The 12,939-nt window shown below is 42.3% G+C and overlaps 1 protein-coding gene across 2 annotated transcripts in view; it reads left to right on the top strand.

The window, feature by feature from the left end:
- The window catches only part of LOC120517099 (ATP-citrate synthase), a 39,998-nt gene that overhangs the window by 916 nt on the left and 26,143 nt on the right, over window positions 1-12,939 (top strand). For both annotated transcript variants that reach the window (XM_039739198.1, XM_039739197.1), the window contains exons 2-8: window positions 2,574-2,738; window positions 4,989-5,111; window positions 8,736-8,798; window positions 8,883-9,073; window positions 10,241-10,320; window positions 10,988-11,118; window positions 12,263-12,381. In XM_039739198.1, the coding sequence (XP_039595132.1) occupies window positions 2,580-2,738; window positions 4,989-5,111; window positions 8,736-8,798; window positions 8,883-9,073; window positions 10,241-10,320; window positions 10,988-11,118; window positions 12,263-12,381 (866 nt within the window). In that variant the 5' untranslated portion in view covers window positions 2,574-2,579. The remainder of the gene's footprint in view (window positions 1-2,573; window positions 2,739-4,988; window positions 5,112-8,735; window positions 8,799-8,882; window positions 9,074-10,240; window positions 10,321-10,987; window positions 11,119-12,262; window positions 12,382-12,939) is intronic.

Genomic DNA, 12,939 nt, shown 5'->3' with positions numbered 1-12,939 from the left:
TGCTCAATCAAGTCAAAAGGTTTTAAGTGTATATTTATGAATGAATTCATTGGGCTGGGCTGAGTGCAGCTTCAGGCAGGAGTGGCTTGTTGGATTTGATGAGGTGTGAGGTGGTTGAACAGGATGTGCTAATGCAGACAGAATATGAGCAGTGATGGTCCCAGCAAATGAATGATTTAAATGACTGGCCCAGTTGTCTGATATATATTGTTAATTGTCTTGCGTGCATTCATGTGAAAGAATGACTGCTTGCATCACCCAATTCAGATGTCAGATGACTGACTTTTTGGGGCATCCTAGGGAGCAGCGCACACGTTAAATGACTGAATATGCTTAGAATTTGTTGGACGGAGGAGGATACTTAGCTTATATTCATATTTCTTTTTAACACTTTCCAATGTTTTGTACTTTATGGCTGCATGTAAACTTTTCTACGGGATATTAAAAGTCTTCCTCACTTAATATGTGACCACTGGCACCCCACCAGCTTGAGCCTGAGCGCCTGTGCATTTTCTGGGAGTTTTTGTATCCTATCTATGAAGTTATATCAGGACTTGAGAATGTGTACTCTGGATGTTGTTTTTTTATACTGTAAAGTAAAGATTGTTTGCTCATGCCAGCCTCTTACTGTTAGTTGCAGTCTAAATAACCATCTTATTGTACCTGGCAAAGAATGATCAGGGAGGTAGCTGCCAATCCAATGAAACCAAAGCAAACCCTTTTTTTTTCATTATTAATAGTAGGTGGTAGAGCCTTTGGACTTGAATTTTTATCCAATTAGGTGAAGGTGCACCTGTCCCTGAAGCCGGAAGCAGTTGGTGCTTCACTATTTTTCAAAAAATTATTTTGGAAAGGTGGCATCAAAAACCTGACCTGTGATGTGAAATTGGGTACAGAGAGTGAAAGAAAGAGGTGAGAGACCCTCGGCCGGTGTCTGGCCTGTGTTTGTACTGTGGCTCAGCGTCCACCCCAGGAAGCAGGCAAGCAAAACAACCTTTTCGTTTGCACTCTTCAGAGATCCTTTTTTTTGCAATATTTCTTCTGACAGGAAAATCAAGTTATGTCTGGTTTATCCAGTTGTTTGCGTTCTCTTTTAAGTGGTGCCACTCTGCCTACCTTTCCTATTGTACCATTTTATTTATTTATTTTATAAATACTTTTTGGCTGGGCACCTGCTTGTACTGTTTTGTGTTCCATATACAAGGTGGGTACCCCATTTCCATCTCTGTCTGGAAGTCATGGGGCACAGACACAGGGGGGTGTGTCAGAACGTCAGAGTTTCGGCAGCTGGCTGAGATTTCTCATAGGCGCTGCCGCCTCACGTCAAAGAGCAGTGAGGTAATGTGCCTGGGCTGCAGGATTTGCATGTGCTCACCAGGAAGAGGCACATCTCAGTGCCGTGTGTCATCCCGCTTAAAACTGATTCATCCCCCTTAACCTACTCCACCCTTCTGAGACCCCCAATTCCCGTCCCTCCCTTTTGTGGACTGCTGCCTAGCTTGGTATGGTGTCACAAGTGAATGTCAGTACAACTCTATCAGACACATGCTCATCGGCCCCCGGCTAGTTGTATCCCCATAGATAGATAGATAGATGCTTTATTAATCCCCAAGGGGTGATTCACAATATACTGCATGTTGCAATTTGTAGGGTCTGGAGGGCACGGTCTGAGATGTGGACAGTCCAGGTGGTCTCAAACAACTCCAAAGCCCGGTGTCTGTAACAAGTGACTTGAAAAAGGCCAGTCTCTGCCTCGCCCGTCCAGTCGTACCACTTGTTACCGGTTGCCCTGCTGTTAGGTCTTGTGTGTTTACTCTTGGTGTATGGAATAGCCCACTCCCTGCGTCCCACCTGAGTAATTTGTGGAAGGTGCGGTTTGGTTCATTTTATTCATTCTTGACCTTTACTCCAAATAGAAATACTAAGATGGGAGATTTCTGAAGAATCCTTTGGAGGGTTTAGCTGTTTATTAGGAAGCAGAGACCACAGTCTGAGGGGGGCGTTAATAATGGTCTGAAGTAATCGTTCTTGTTTATAGACCTCTGTCAGGCTTTAGCGGCAAGCTCATGACATCACGTCTTACTAAGAATTAGCGTTGTTTTGAAACTTCAGATTGAGTCAGTGTTTTATAGAGTAAAGTGGTCAGTCCTAATGTTGCTCTGGAAGTTGGCATCTGGACCAGGAGAATTCTGGTACCTACTGAAACTTGTGACTTGCATTGTCTCAGTGTGGGAGTCTTAAGATTGTTCACGTTATTGAGAGGTTTGTAGTTCCTGGTCACACAATTAAAGGTGGCCTAGGGAGCCATGATGTGCCCTCGTTCTCAGGTCTGTGATCCTGGTATCCCACTGCAGTTGGCACCCAGATGAGTTAAAAATTAATGATTTTTTTTTAAAATTGCCTCAGGTTTTACTGCCCCAGTTGCCCGTCCTTTCTTAACTCACCCTCTGAGTATGTTCCTTTGTTTGTGGCTTAGATCAGACTCTGAAACATTCTATACTAATGTTACAAAATAACTGAATGTTCTTTACTGTATTTTACTAAACTTCAGCCTGACATTTCTGTCGTTTCAGTGAAACATGTCGGCCAAGGCGATCTCGGAGCAGACTGGAAAGGAACTCCTCTACAAGTACATCTGCACCTCTGCAGCAGTTCAGAACCGCTTCCATTATGCAAACGTGACAGCCAGTACAGACTGGGACCGTCTAATTCAGGATCATCCATGGCTCCAGACACAGGTGAGGTGCATCCCTCTGGTCCCTGACCTCTTGGCCGTCTCGCCTCTCTTCAGTTTACTTGTATCCACTGTCTTCTTATATTGGCTTCCTCCCCATTCAGTGCCACCCTTTGATCTCTTCTCTAATAATCCCATACCCCATCTCTGTACTCTGTGTGCTACCTTTTTTGATTCTCCTTTATGTCATGATTCCTCTACCAGCAGTGTGCTTTCCTTTAACCGTTAATCTCACAGTCGTTATACTATTACTTCCCTCCCCTTCGGCCTCTTTTCTATTTGCATACCTTTTCTTTTTACAGTACTAAGGGGTTTCACCCCCTAGCTGCTTCGCTTGCCAACCCCCCTGGCCTGCGCTGCGCGCCAGCCACTTTGCATCACTGCCGCTCGTGTATGTGGATTTCACTTTCACCAAACAACAAATCTTTTAATTCTCATGGATACGCCTCTTTATTGGGAAGAAACACTACTTTTCCCTGATGGCAACACAAATTAGACAATCTATAAGTCTCTGACTTAAAGTTTAAATCCAAACAATATATTCAATCTCTTTTCGCTGTTCTGTTATTTCACCGAGTTATAATTTCCATTTTTTTGCACTAATGCAATCTTGAGTATCATTTTTTCTGAGACTTTCGAATTTTCATACTTCCATTATCTCTGACCTGCTCTGCATTAGTGATGGGTTGTTCTTGAACGATTCGTTTTTTTTAAACAAATCTTTAATGTGACTCGGGAAGAACGAGTCGTCTAGTGGGAGTGATTCGTTCAGTTGCGCATGCGCATTTGCGCAACTTCCTATAGATTCTGTATTGGAATAAGCTTAACCAACTCAGTCTGAGCCGGAAACAGAATTGATTAGTTCATTTCTCGAGTCTTCGGGTTTGAGTCGTTCGTTCATCACGTGACAGCCCCATAAGCTTAACCTATGCAGTCTGAGCCGGAAACAGAATTGATTAGTTCATTCCTCGAGTCTTTCGAGTCGTTCGTTCTTTTGTCACGTGACCACTTACCAGCTCAGTATCTCAGTCAAATACTAATGTAAAATTCCATTTGTTGTATGTTGGATTATATTTAGAAATTATCATAAACTTATCAAAAATATCTAAAATGCATTTTCTTATAGATAAAAAGGTCTGTTAATTTCTGTCACTATGATTTTGTTACTGTTTCTTGAGGATCTGTGGTGTGTTATTTTATAAATAAATAATCCTGTTATTAAATTATAGATGAATTATTGTGATCAACATTTGTGTAAGCAGTAGATGTGTTAGGGAGGTAACAGGTAACATTTTAATTATATTTTGCTAAAATGAACGAAATGACTCGAAAAAAGATTTGTTCATTTTGCTAAATGAGACTCAAAGGTCCGAGTCGGTAAAATGATCCGAACTTCCCATCACTACTCTGCATGTGTATTGCGCCAACATTTTTGAATTCTTTACGATGTTCTACTTTGTCATCTACTCTTTGTCTTTTATTTCCGGCCCTGGGCATGGTTAAATCTCTTGGCACAATGGGACGTGAAAGTATCTCTCTGAAAAAGTCACGTCTCGTCCCAGGATTTTTTTATTATAACAGAGAGATGTTACTTTACTGTCATTTAAGTACTATGCCATGTCTTTGTCTTTGCCTTTATTAGTCCTTCTAAAGCCTCATCTATTGCACGTTTCATCTATGAGCCCACTACTATGATCTGTGTGCTGTCTTTCCTTGCCTACCTTTAATCTCTGTTTACTCCTCTCTTTTTCCTCCACTCTTCTCGTTTACTTGCTTTTTTTCCTCCATATCTCCACAATTACATTCTTCTTTTGGTCCTAAAGTTATGCCCTTGTTAAACCAACCCCCAGAAAATGATATGAGAATCAAGTACAGAAGGGGGCAGTGTTGAGCTCACGTTCTAAGTTATGAGTTATTAGATTAAAGTGTCTCTCAATGGCTTCACTGGCAGTTATCCAGATTTAAATGATTCTCCCAGAGATACTCCCAGGGTCACCTGCATCTAATTTTCCTTGGCGACAAGAAGGTTGCCTGGGGAGTCAGGCTTGTGCCTTATGCTTTAAGTTCACAATTCTCTTTGACATGCTGTCTCCTACTGAGAGTCGAATGACTCCATATCAAGCTGATGTGCTTGACAGTTGACGTCACTGTAACATTGGGATTCTGTCCCATTGACAGAGCTGAAGGATCGGGATGAGAGGGCAGCTCTGTTGCTGTGGACTGAATTCCTGACTGAATTTGTCTGTTTTTACAGAAGCTTGTGGTAAAGCCAGACCAGCTTATTAAGCGCCGTGGGAAGCTGGGCCTAATTGGAGTGAACCTTGGCCCTCAGGAGGTGAGGGAATGGGTCATGGCACGGATGCTGAAGGAGACCACGGTGAGTACCATAGGAGAAACTGGGAAGCTGAGAGTGTGGAAAAGTTAATCCATTAGTTTCTGGCTCTTTTTGATCTCTTGACATATCGGCACTCGGATCCCAGCAAACTCTTTTGGCTCCCCATGTGTATTGGAGGGGGAGATATTCAGAGTAGTAACATTTAACGTTCAGGTGCATCAAGTGAATTGTCCAGTCCAAATGGGAACTGAGAAGGAATGAAATATGTTCTGTCCCAGGAATTGATGAAAAACCTGTGAACACTGCTTCTTGCCTTGCTGCCTCACAGGAAACGTTGCCGGTCAACTGAGAGGTCTTTAGCTACATTCGACCAGGTACTTAACTGTGATGAGTGGTAATGTCTGTTTACATTAGTTAGTGCATGTGCACTTGTGTTTGTGGAGCTGTCCCCAGTTGCTAATGTACCTGCTCTACATCACCAGTAAAACCAGCTTTTGGTCATTAGATTGATGATTTATAAGCTTTCTGGATTTCTCTCTGAGAAGCTATTGAATTTGTATGTGCTGCCATCCAGCTCCTGTCTGGTTTGCTACGCTCATCTGTAGTCAGTCTGAGGGAGTGCAGGTCAAGTGTGGTTTTCCATTACTGCATTAAAATGAATTCTGTCATGGTTACAGCAAGCTTGAGAGCCAGAAGGTTTGAGATGAAAAGATGGAGTTTAAGAAAAGATGTTGTTCAAGTCGGTCTGAGGCATTGTGGTAATGGGAGCTACCTGCCATCCCCAGCCACCTCAGCCAAATCAGTCAGCGTAATGATTACTTTATAGGACAAAACTGCCCAATTGCACCATGTCTAGTGTAACCAAACAAGAAAGTGTCTGTTATTGTCTCTGCCAAATGTGAAAGTGCTGAAGGGCAGCAGTTGTGCACTAGAAGGGACTCCAACACAAGCAGAGTTGTCACTCGAAATGTTTGTTTAAAGGAGATAAAGCATTGCTTGTTTAAGGAGGCACCTTTACGGCCCTCTTTTACTGTTTTACAACTGGACAGGTAGGAACCTGTTGTTCCAGCTATCTAATTTAACAAATCAATAGTGAAGGTTATAGACAGGCCAAGAGGAACAGCAATTCCCATTTAAATTGAACTTTTCAGCTTCCAAAAACATTCATGTTAATGAATTTCCACAATAGTACAACCCACCCCCACCAAGTCTGAGGCAACAGGCAGGATTAATGAGCCACCATTTGGCAGGCGCATTTCACTTGAAGGATGAGCGTGGCTCAGGTGGTGCCAGCGTGCTGCGGTACTAGAAGAAATCACACAGATATGTCACCGGAGAGTCATAACAACTCAAGTGCTGCAGTTATGGAGAGATGCGAGTCGGTTTCCCTTTTCCACATTTTATAAAAATACTGGTTTAGGGGACAGGACCATTAATACATAGACACAAATTGAAACGCTCATTTTCTGTGATGTACTAAATTGATGAGTCGTACCATTTATTTAAAGATAAGTTACTTTTCACAATCATTGTGTGTTGATGTTTGCCTCAGACACTAGCAAACAAGTCTATCCATTTTCTTTCTTTCTTTTTTTTTTTTTTTTAGGCTCCTGGGCCTACAATACAAATAATTATTTTTAGCATAGCCAGCTAGGTCAAATGATGCTTGATTGAATCTTTTGTGACAGCTTTAAACTCGCTGTGTTTACTGCACAGGATATTTCTTAAATGGGGAAAGAAAAGTGTTAGAGGCTGCAAAAATCCATTTCACTCTTTGAACATTTGTAGATTATATTTTCGCATTGCTTATTTTTTCCACTGACTTTTCATAAAATAAAGCACTGTTGTTTTTTTTGTTAGTAACATTTACATATTTCCATAATATACATGTGCATTGAGTTATTATTTATGTACATTGGGGTAGTGCGCATGCTGGACTGACTTTGAGTTGCCACTTAACCTACAGGTCCTCCCTGCGTGGAGTCTGCATGTTCTCCCCGTGTCTGCGTGGGTTTCCTCCCACAGTCCAAAGACATGCAGGTTAGGTGCACTGGTGATCCTAAATTGTCCCGTGTGTGTGTGTGTGTGTGTGTGTGTGTGTGCCCTGCGATGGGCTGGCACCCTGCCTGCGGTTTGTTCCTGTCTTGCGCCCTGTGCTGGCTGGGATTGGCTCCAGCAGACCCCTGTCACCCTGTGTTAGGATATAGCGGATTGGACAATGACTGACTAACTGACTGGCTGACTTAACCTACAGTGCCTTGCGAGTTTTCACATTTTCATATTATAAAATGCTGAATCACTGTTTATTAAATTTGGTGTTTTTGACCCCAGTGAACAGAAAAATGCCCTTAAATGTCACCTTGAACTTGAGTCCAGATCTCAATCCCCCTGAGAATCTGTGGCTGGGCTTGGCAAAGGCTGTTCACTCCCGATCAACACGACACCTGACAGAGCTTGAGCGGTCTTGAAAAGAATGGAGGATAAATTGCAGTGTGTAAATGGGCTAAGGTATTGGGGGAGATAGACCTCTGCTCACAGACTGAAGATTGTCATGGCTGCTAAAGGTGCATCTATTAAGTACTGACTTGAAGGGGTGAATACTTCATATGATCAGTTATTTTATTCATTTTTGTAGTTTGCAGAGATCTGTCCAAAAAGCCAAAATCAGTCCACTGTGGTTCAATGGTATTTAAATAAATACGACGTGAACACTTCCAAGGGGGTGAATACTTTTTATAGTCACTGTAGCATGCACATCTCCGAGATGTTGGAAGAAATGGAAAATAACCACAGCTCACCATTGTGAAAACTAACCTTAACTTTAATATTAACAATTACCGACTCTCTTGTAATGTGATATTTTTAATGGTCTTTTAACATAATGCCTATTGGTGTTTGGGGTCCTCTACTTCTGGTGTAATCTTAACTGTTTACAAGCATCTTGTGCCTTACTTAAATATTATGGTTTATGATGCCCTCCCTTTCTTTGGTAATTAAGGTCAAGCTTAATATATTGTAGAATGGAGTCCTTGCATCACATTTTACAAGATCATGTGCCCTGTCCCCTTCCATGCCATCAATCTCGTTTAGCAGCGTCTTGGAATACTCGGACTACTCAAAATTTAATATCATCTTGGAACCCTGGTGTTTGTTAAAATTTTATCAGCACCAAGGGTCTATGGTAACCTTAAACATTTATAACATTCACATGCTCATCCATATCTTAATTGTTTTTTGATAGTGTTTTATTTATATTTAGTAGCATATTCAGCACTCACTTAATATTTAATATCGTGGCAAGCCGCTTTCTTAAAATTTAAAAGCACAGAGAGGTTAGCCTTTATATTGAAGAGTGTCATGGGGCCTTCCAGATCTCGGTGAAGATCATTGCTCATTAATATTTTACACAACTGTGTGAGACACCGTTTCCTTAATTTTTAATTGCACCTTGACGCCTACGTCCTCTTAAGGCTTGGCAGGGTTTAGGGGTTTCCTCTTTCTTCACTTATGACCGCAGTTCCAAGTACTTTCTCTTAATGTTTTTTTCTTTTGGTCACATTTTCAGTTTTAGTAGGTATTATTTATTAAAATAAAGCATGTCATGCCGATGAAGTAAAGCTACTAAAGATGTGTAATACATCTCCTTTCTCTGCCCTAATCCTCCAGGTGGGAAAGGCTAAAGGCATCCTGAAGAACTTCCTCATCGAGCCATTTGTTGCCCACGCACAGGTATGAGTTACTCTTCTCCCCGGAGTGCTGAGTAAGCCTTTTGGATTTCCATTATTTAATCTGTGCGCTCTGTCCCTGAAACAGAAAGAAGAGTTCTATGTTTGTATTTATGCTGCACGTGAGGGGGACTATGTGCTCTTCCATCACGAAGGCGGGGTGGACATTGGTGACGTGGACTCCAAAGCCTTGAAATTTCTGGTGGGTGTGGATGAGAAGCTTACAGAGGCCGACGTGAAGCAGCACTTGTTGGCCCATGTGCCAGAAGAGAAGAAAGAGTAAGCACGGTGTTGATGTTTTGAGCTGGAGAGGAGTGGGCACAACCCATTAGTTTTCATTGATGGCAGTCCAGTTTATGTTTAGCACAACAAATATCTGGCAAAGTATGGGAGCATATGGTCTGTCTAACTGGCACTAATCTTTAAGCGTGACAGAAAGCGATTTATCTAGTTCCACTTGACTGCTGCTGAGAGCAGCACCTTTTTGGATCTGTCAGGGCTGCCTAAAGCTTTCACAGCCAGTGCTTACTAATCATGGCATACGAAACAGAAAACAAACCACTCAGAAAGAGAATTAATATGTGTCTGCAAGACAGGGTTTGGAGCCATGTCTGAGGGGCTCGGACCAAATAATGCCATTAAAGCGGGTGCCTTCAGATATAGGCTGATGTCTGCCTGCCCATCTCATCGTTTGCAGGAGTGTCGAACTCCAGGCCTGGAGGGCCGCAGTGGCTGCAGGTTTTCATTCTGACCCTTTTCCTAATTGGTGAGCAGGTTTCACTGCTAATTAACTCCTGTTCCCTTCATCTTAATAGCCCCGTTCTTAAGGATTCTTTCCTCTGAATTGATTCCTTTCTTCATTAAATGGCAGCCAAACAGAAATGAGGCATGAAACAAGCCAACAGATGACCAGCTAAATCGGGGCTTCAGACTCCAACCAGTTTCACAATGAGAAGCAGATTCTTGCTGTTAATTAAACTCATTATTTAATTCCATGGCTTGTTGGTGCTCTCATTCTGCCACAGCAGACATTTCCAGAACTGTTGATTTTTTCTGTTTTTTCTAAGGCCACCGTCACAATGTTTTGGTGAGCTGAGAGATCAGCCTTACTGAGACTTCCACCTTTCTTTATTTCCACATATTTTGTGATGGGCACAGGTGAGCTGGTCATATGGATTCTCGTTTTGTGTCTCGTTATTGTTTGGCTGCTAATTAAGAACAAGGAAACCACTAAGGGGCCTGAGTCAAGGTAATTCAAATTAAGGCAAAAGAAGGGAATTAGCAGCAAAAACTGGTCACTAATGAAGAAGATGGTTAGAATGAAAACCTGCAGCCACTGCGGCCCTCCAGGACTGGAGTTCGACATCCGTGGTTTAGCGCTTTTGCAGCCTGTGTTACTGATTCCTGGTTTAACTCGCTTGCATTTCTTTCTTTTTTTTTCTGCAGGGTCCTTGCTAGCTTTGTGGTTGGCTTATTCAACTTGTATGAAGATTTGTATTTTACCTACCTGGAGATCAACCCTTTGGGTGGGTGTCCATTTTAAGCCTCTGCCTTAAACCCACTTTAATGATAACGTTACTCAATACAGTGTTAACTGATGGCTCAAACTAACAGCTTTTGGTTGCCCAATTTGTGGTTAAGTATTCACTGATTTTTGCACAATAAGAGAGATGTTGAGTGTGAGTCATGGCTGTCCTTTCATAGTTCTTTCTGACACCTTTAACTCCCGTAAACTGAGACAGAAGTCAGTTAAGACTGAATAAAATATAAAAGTAGAAGTGAATCATTTCTGCCTGAAACTACATTCTTAATTCCAGATCCTTTCAGAATAAACTGCTAGGCTTTGCTACAAAACTGAAACAGTGATGCAGACTTTGGTTTTGTGCCTGAGCGGTGTGTTTTTATTATGAATCGGTCAGTCAGTCTGTCTGTAATGTGTCACCGGTGCCTAGTCACTCTGAAAAGTCCTTGCACTGATGACTGATGTTGGAGGACCAATGGAAGAATGCACCTAGAAGAACAAAGAAAGAGACGAGGCTGCTAGAGCCAGGACATTTGGTGATTTTGTTTCTGAAATCAGCTTGTTATTGGAGCGGGTTAATACGGAGTCTCGATGAACATTACAAAAAAAGGCATTGAACTATAGGCTTGAGGGGGAAAAAAAAAAATCCAAAACGCTCTCTTTCTTTCCAGTGGTCACCAAAAATGGAGTTTACGTACTCGACATGGCAGCTAAGATCGACGCCACTGCTGACTACATCTGCAAAGCTAAATGGGGAGACCTGGAATTCCCTCCTCCATTTGGAAGAGAAGCATATCCGGAGGTGAGCCCTCAGTGAAATCATGCAGGTGTCTGTGTCGAGATTAGCTGAGACGAGACAAATGTCTGCAGCAGTGTTTTGATCCAAGGCCTATGCAGTAAGCCTAAGGAAGTGTGGCTGTAGGTAGACAACAGTGTTACTTCCCACAATTCCTTCAAACTGAATTAACTTGCCTGAACTGCTGATGTGAACTGTTTGTAGGGTCTGATAATATGAAAATAGCATTTGTGCATGTTTACCTCCATAGTAACGAAGCAATAGAAATTCTGAAAAATAAGAAATTGGGAACATGCTAATATACAGAGCATTGGCATTTATTTCCATTGATGTACCTAAAGCATCCATTGCCGACTAGCCTTAGCAGAGTTACTTGTAACGATGACATATTGATTAATTGTAGTTAATCTTAATAGCCAGTATTTTTCAATTATGTGCTAGCTGAGTCATATACTTGTTAGTGTAATCTGCTTTCTTTCATTTTGGTCACTGAGCAAATGATTGAGACAAGTAATTCTATTCTTCTTAATCAGTGGCAAGTGGTGAGGGGGGTTTGTGAGCGCAGGGCTTGGTGGTTATTTGAGTAAAGGCCCAAATGCTGAAAAGGGATGCAAAGGTGGAGGTGGGTGTCTAATTACAAAGACTGGGCCTCTCTAACCCATGACCCTCCTCCTGGCTTTCTTTTCCTACTATTCAGGATGTGGAATCTGTCATTTGTTAAACCTTTCTAAACTTTGCATGTCCTTCTGAAACTGCAGCAGTGTAATTATTAATTTTCAAAACAGCAAACATTAGCCAAATTTCTCTGGCACAAAGCCTATAAAGTCAGTGATGGATATGTTCAGATTTGCATCCTGTTCTATGAGTCAGCCATAGCAGAGGACAGGTGTCTGGCTTACTTAGATCACAAGGCCCTTTGCCAGGTCATTGAAATGAAAGGGATTTATTAAGATATCCTTCAAATCAACCTTACAGCTCTTATCTGTCTGCAGTTTGTTCTGACCTTGAGCTTGTGGGTGCATAGCCTGTTCCATCGAATGTAACGATCTGCTGAGATCTTCCCTGTACTCATTGTAGGGTCTTCCTGAAACCCAGAAAAAATGGGAGAGGACATCGGTTGTAACGATGCTGTGGTTCATTCTCCCTGCAGGAAGCCTACATTGCTGATCTGGATGCTAAGAGTGGAGCCAGCCTCAAACTGACCATCCTCAACCCTAGAGGTCGCATCTGGACCATGGTGGCTGGTGGCGGAGCCTCTGTTGTATACAGGTGGGATTTTTATAGCCTGATAACTTTGAGAGGCCTTGGATCTTGCATCCAAATTGCCAGAAGTCTCCGGAAAGACTTTGAATACCTAAACAATGGTGTCTTTCTTTATCTGGAGTTAATACCTTGCATCATCCAAGCTGAATGTCCAGTGCTTTTCCATGTACACATTACCCTTGTCGTGAAAGGCAGTTTAGTTTATGGGTTCTGTTTCAGTGTGTCTTGACCAGGAAAGGTGTGACTAATGATAATAACCATCACAAAAGTAGAAAATAAAAGGGCTCAAAGGGGCCTTGTTGTCCAGAAGCACAGCAGCACAAAAGGTGGTTTCACTGTATTTAAAAATGTATTAGATTTTTGTCAGTCAGTCAATCATTGTTCAACCCGCTATATCCTAACACAGAGTCACGGGGGTCTGCTGGAGCCAATCGCAGCCAGCACAGGGGGCAAGGCAGGGTGCCAGCTAGGGACAATTTAGGATTGCCAACGCACCTAACCTGCATGTCTTTGGACTGTGGGAGGGAACTGGAGCACCCGGAGGAAACCCACGCAGACACGGGG

The sequence above is a fragment of the Polypterus senegalus genome, chromosome 17 (assembly GCF_016835505.1).
Source record: "Polypterus senegalus isolate Bchr_013 chromosome 17, ASM1683550v1, whole genome shotgun sequence".
Taxonomy (NCBI): Eukaryota; Metazoa; Chordata; class Cladistia; order Polypteriformes; family Polypteridae; genus Polypterus; species Polypterus senegalus.
The sequence above is the reverse complement of the archived record's forward strand: the minus strand, read 5'-3'. Positions and strand labels throughout refer to the sequence as shown.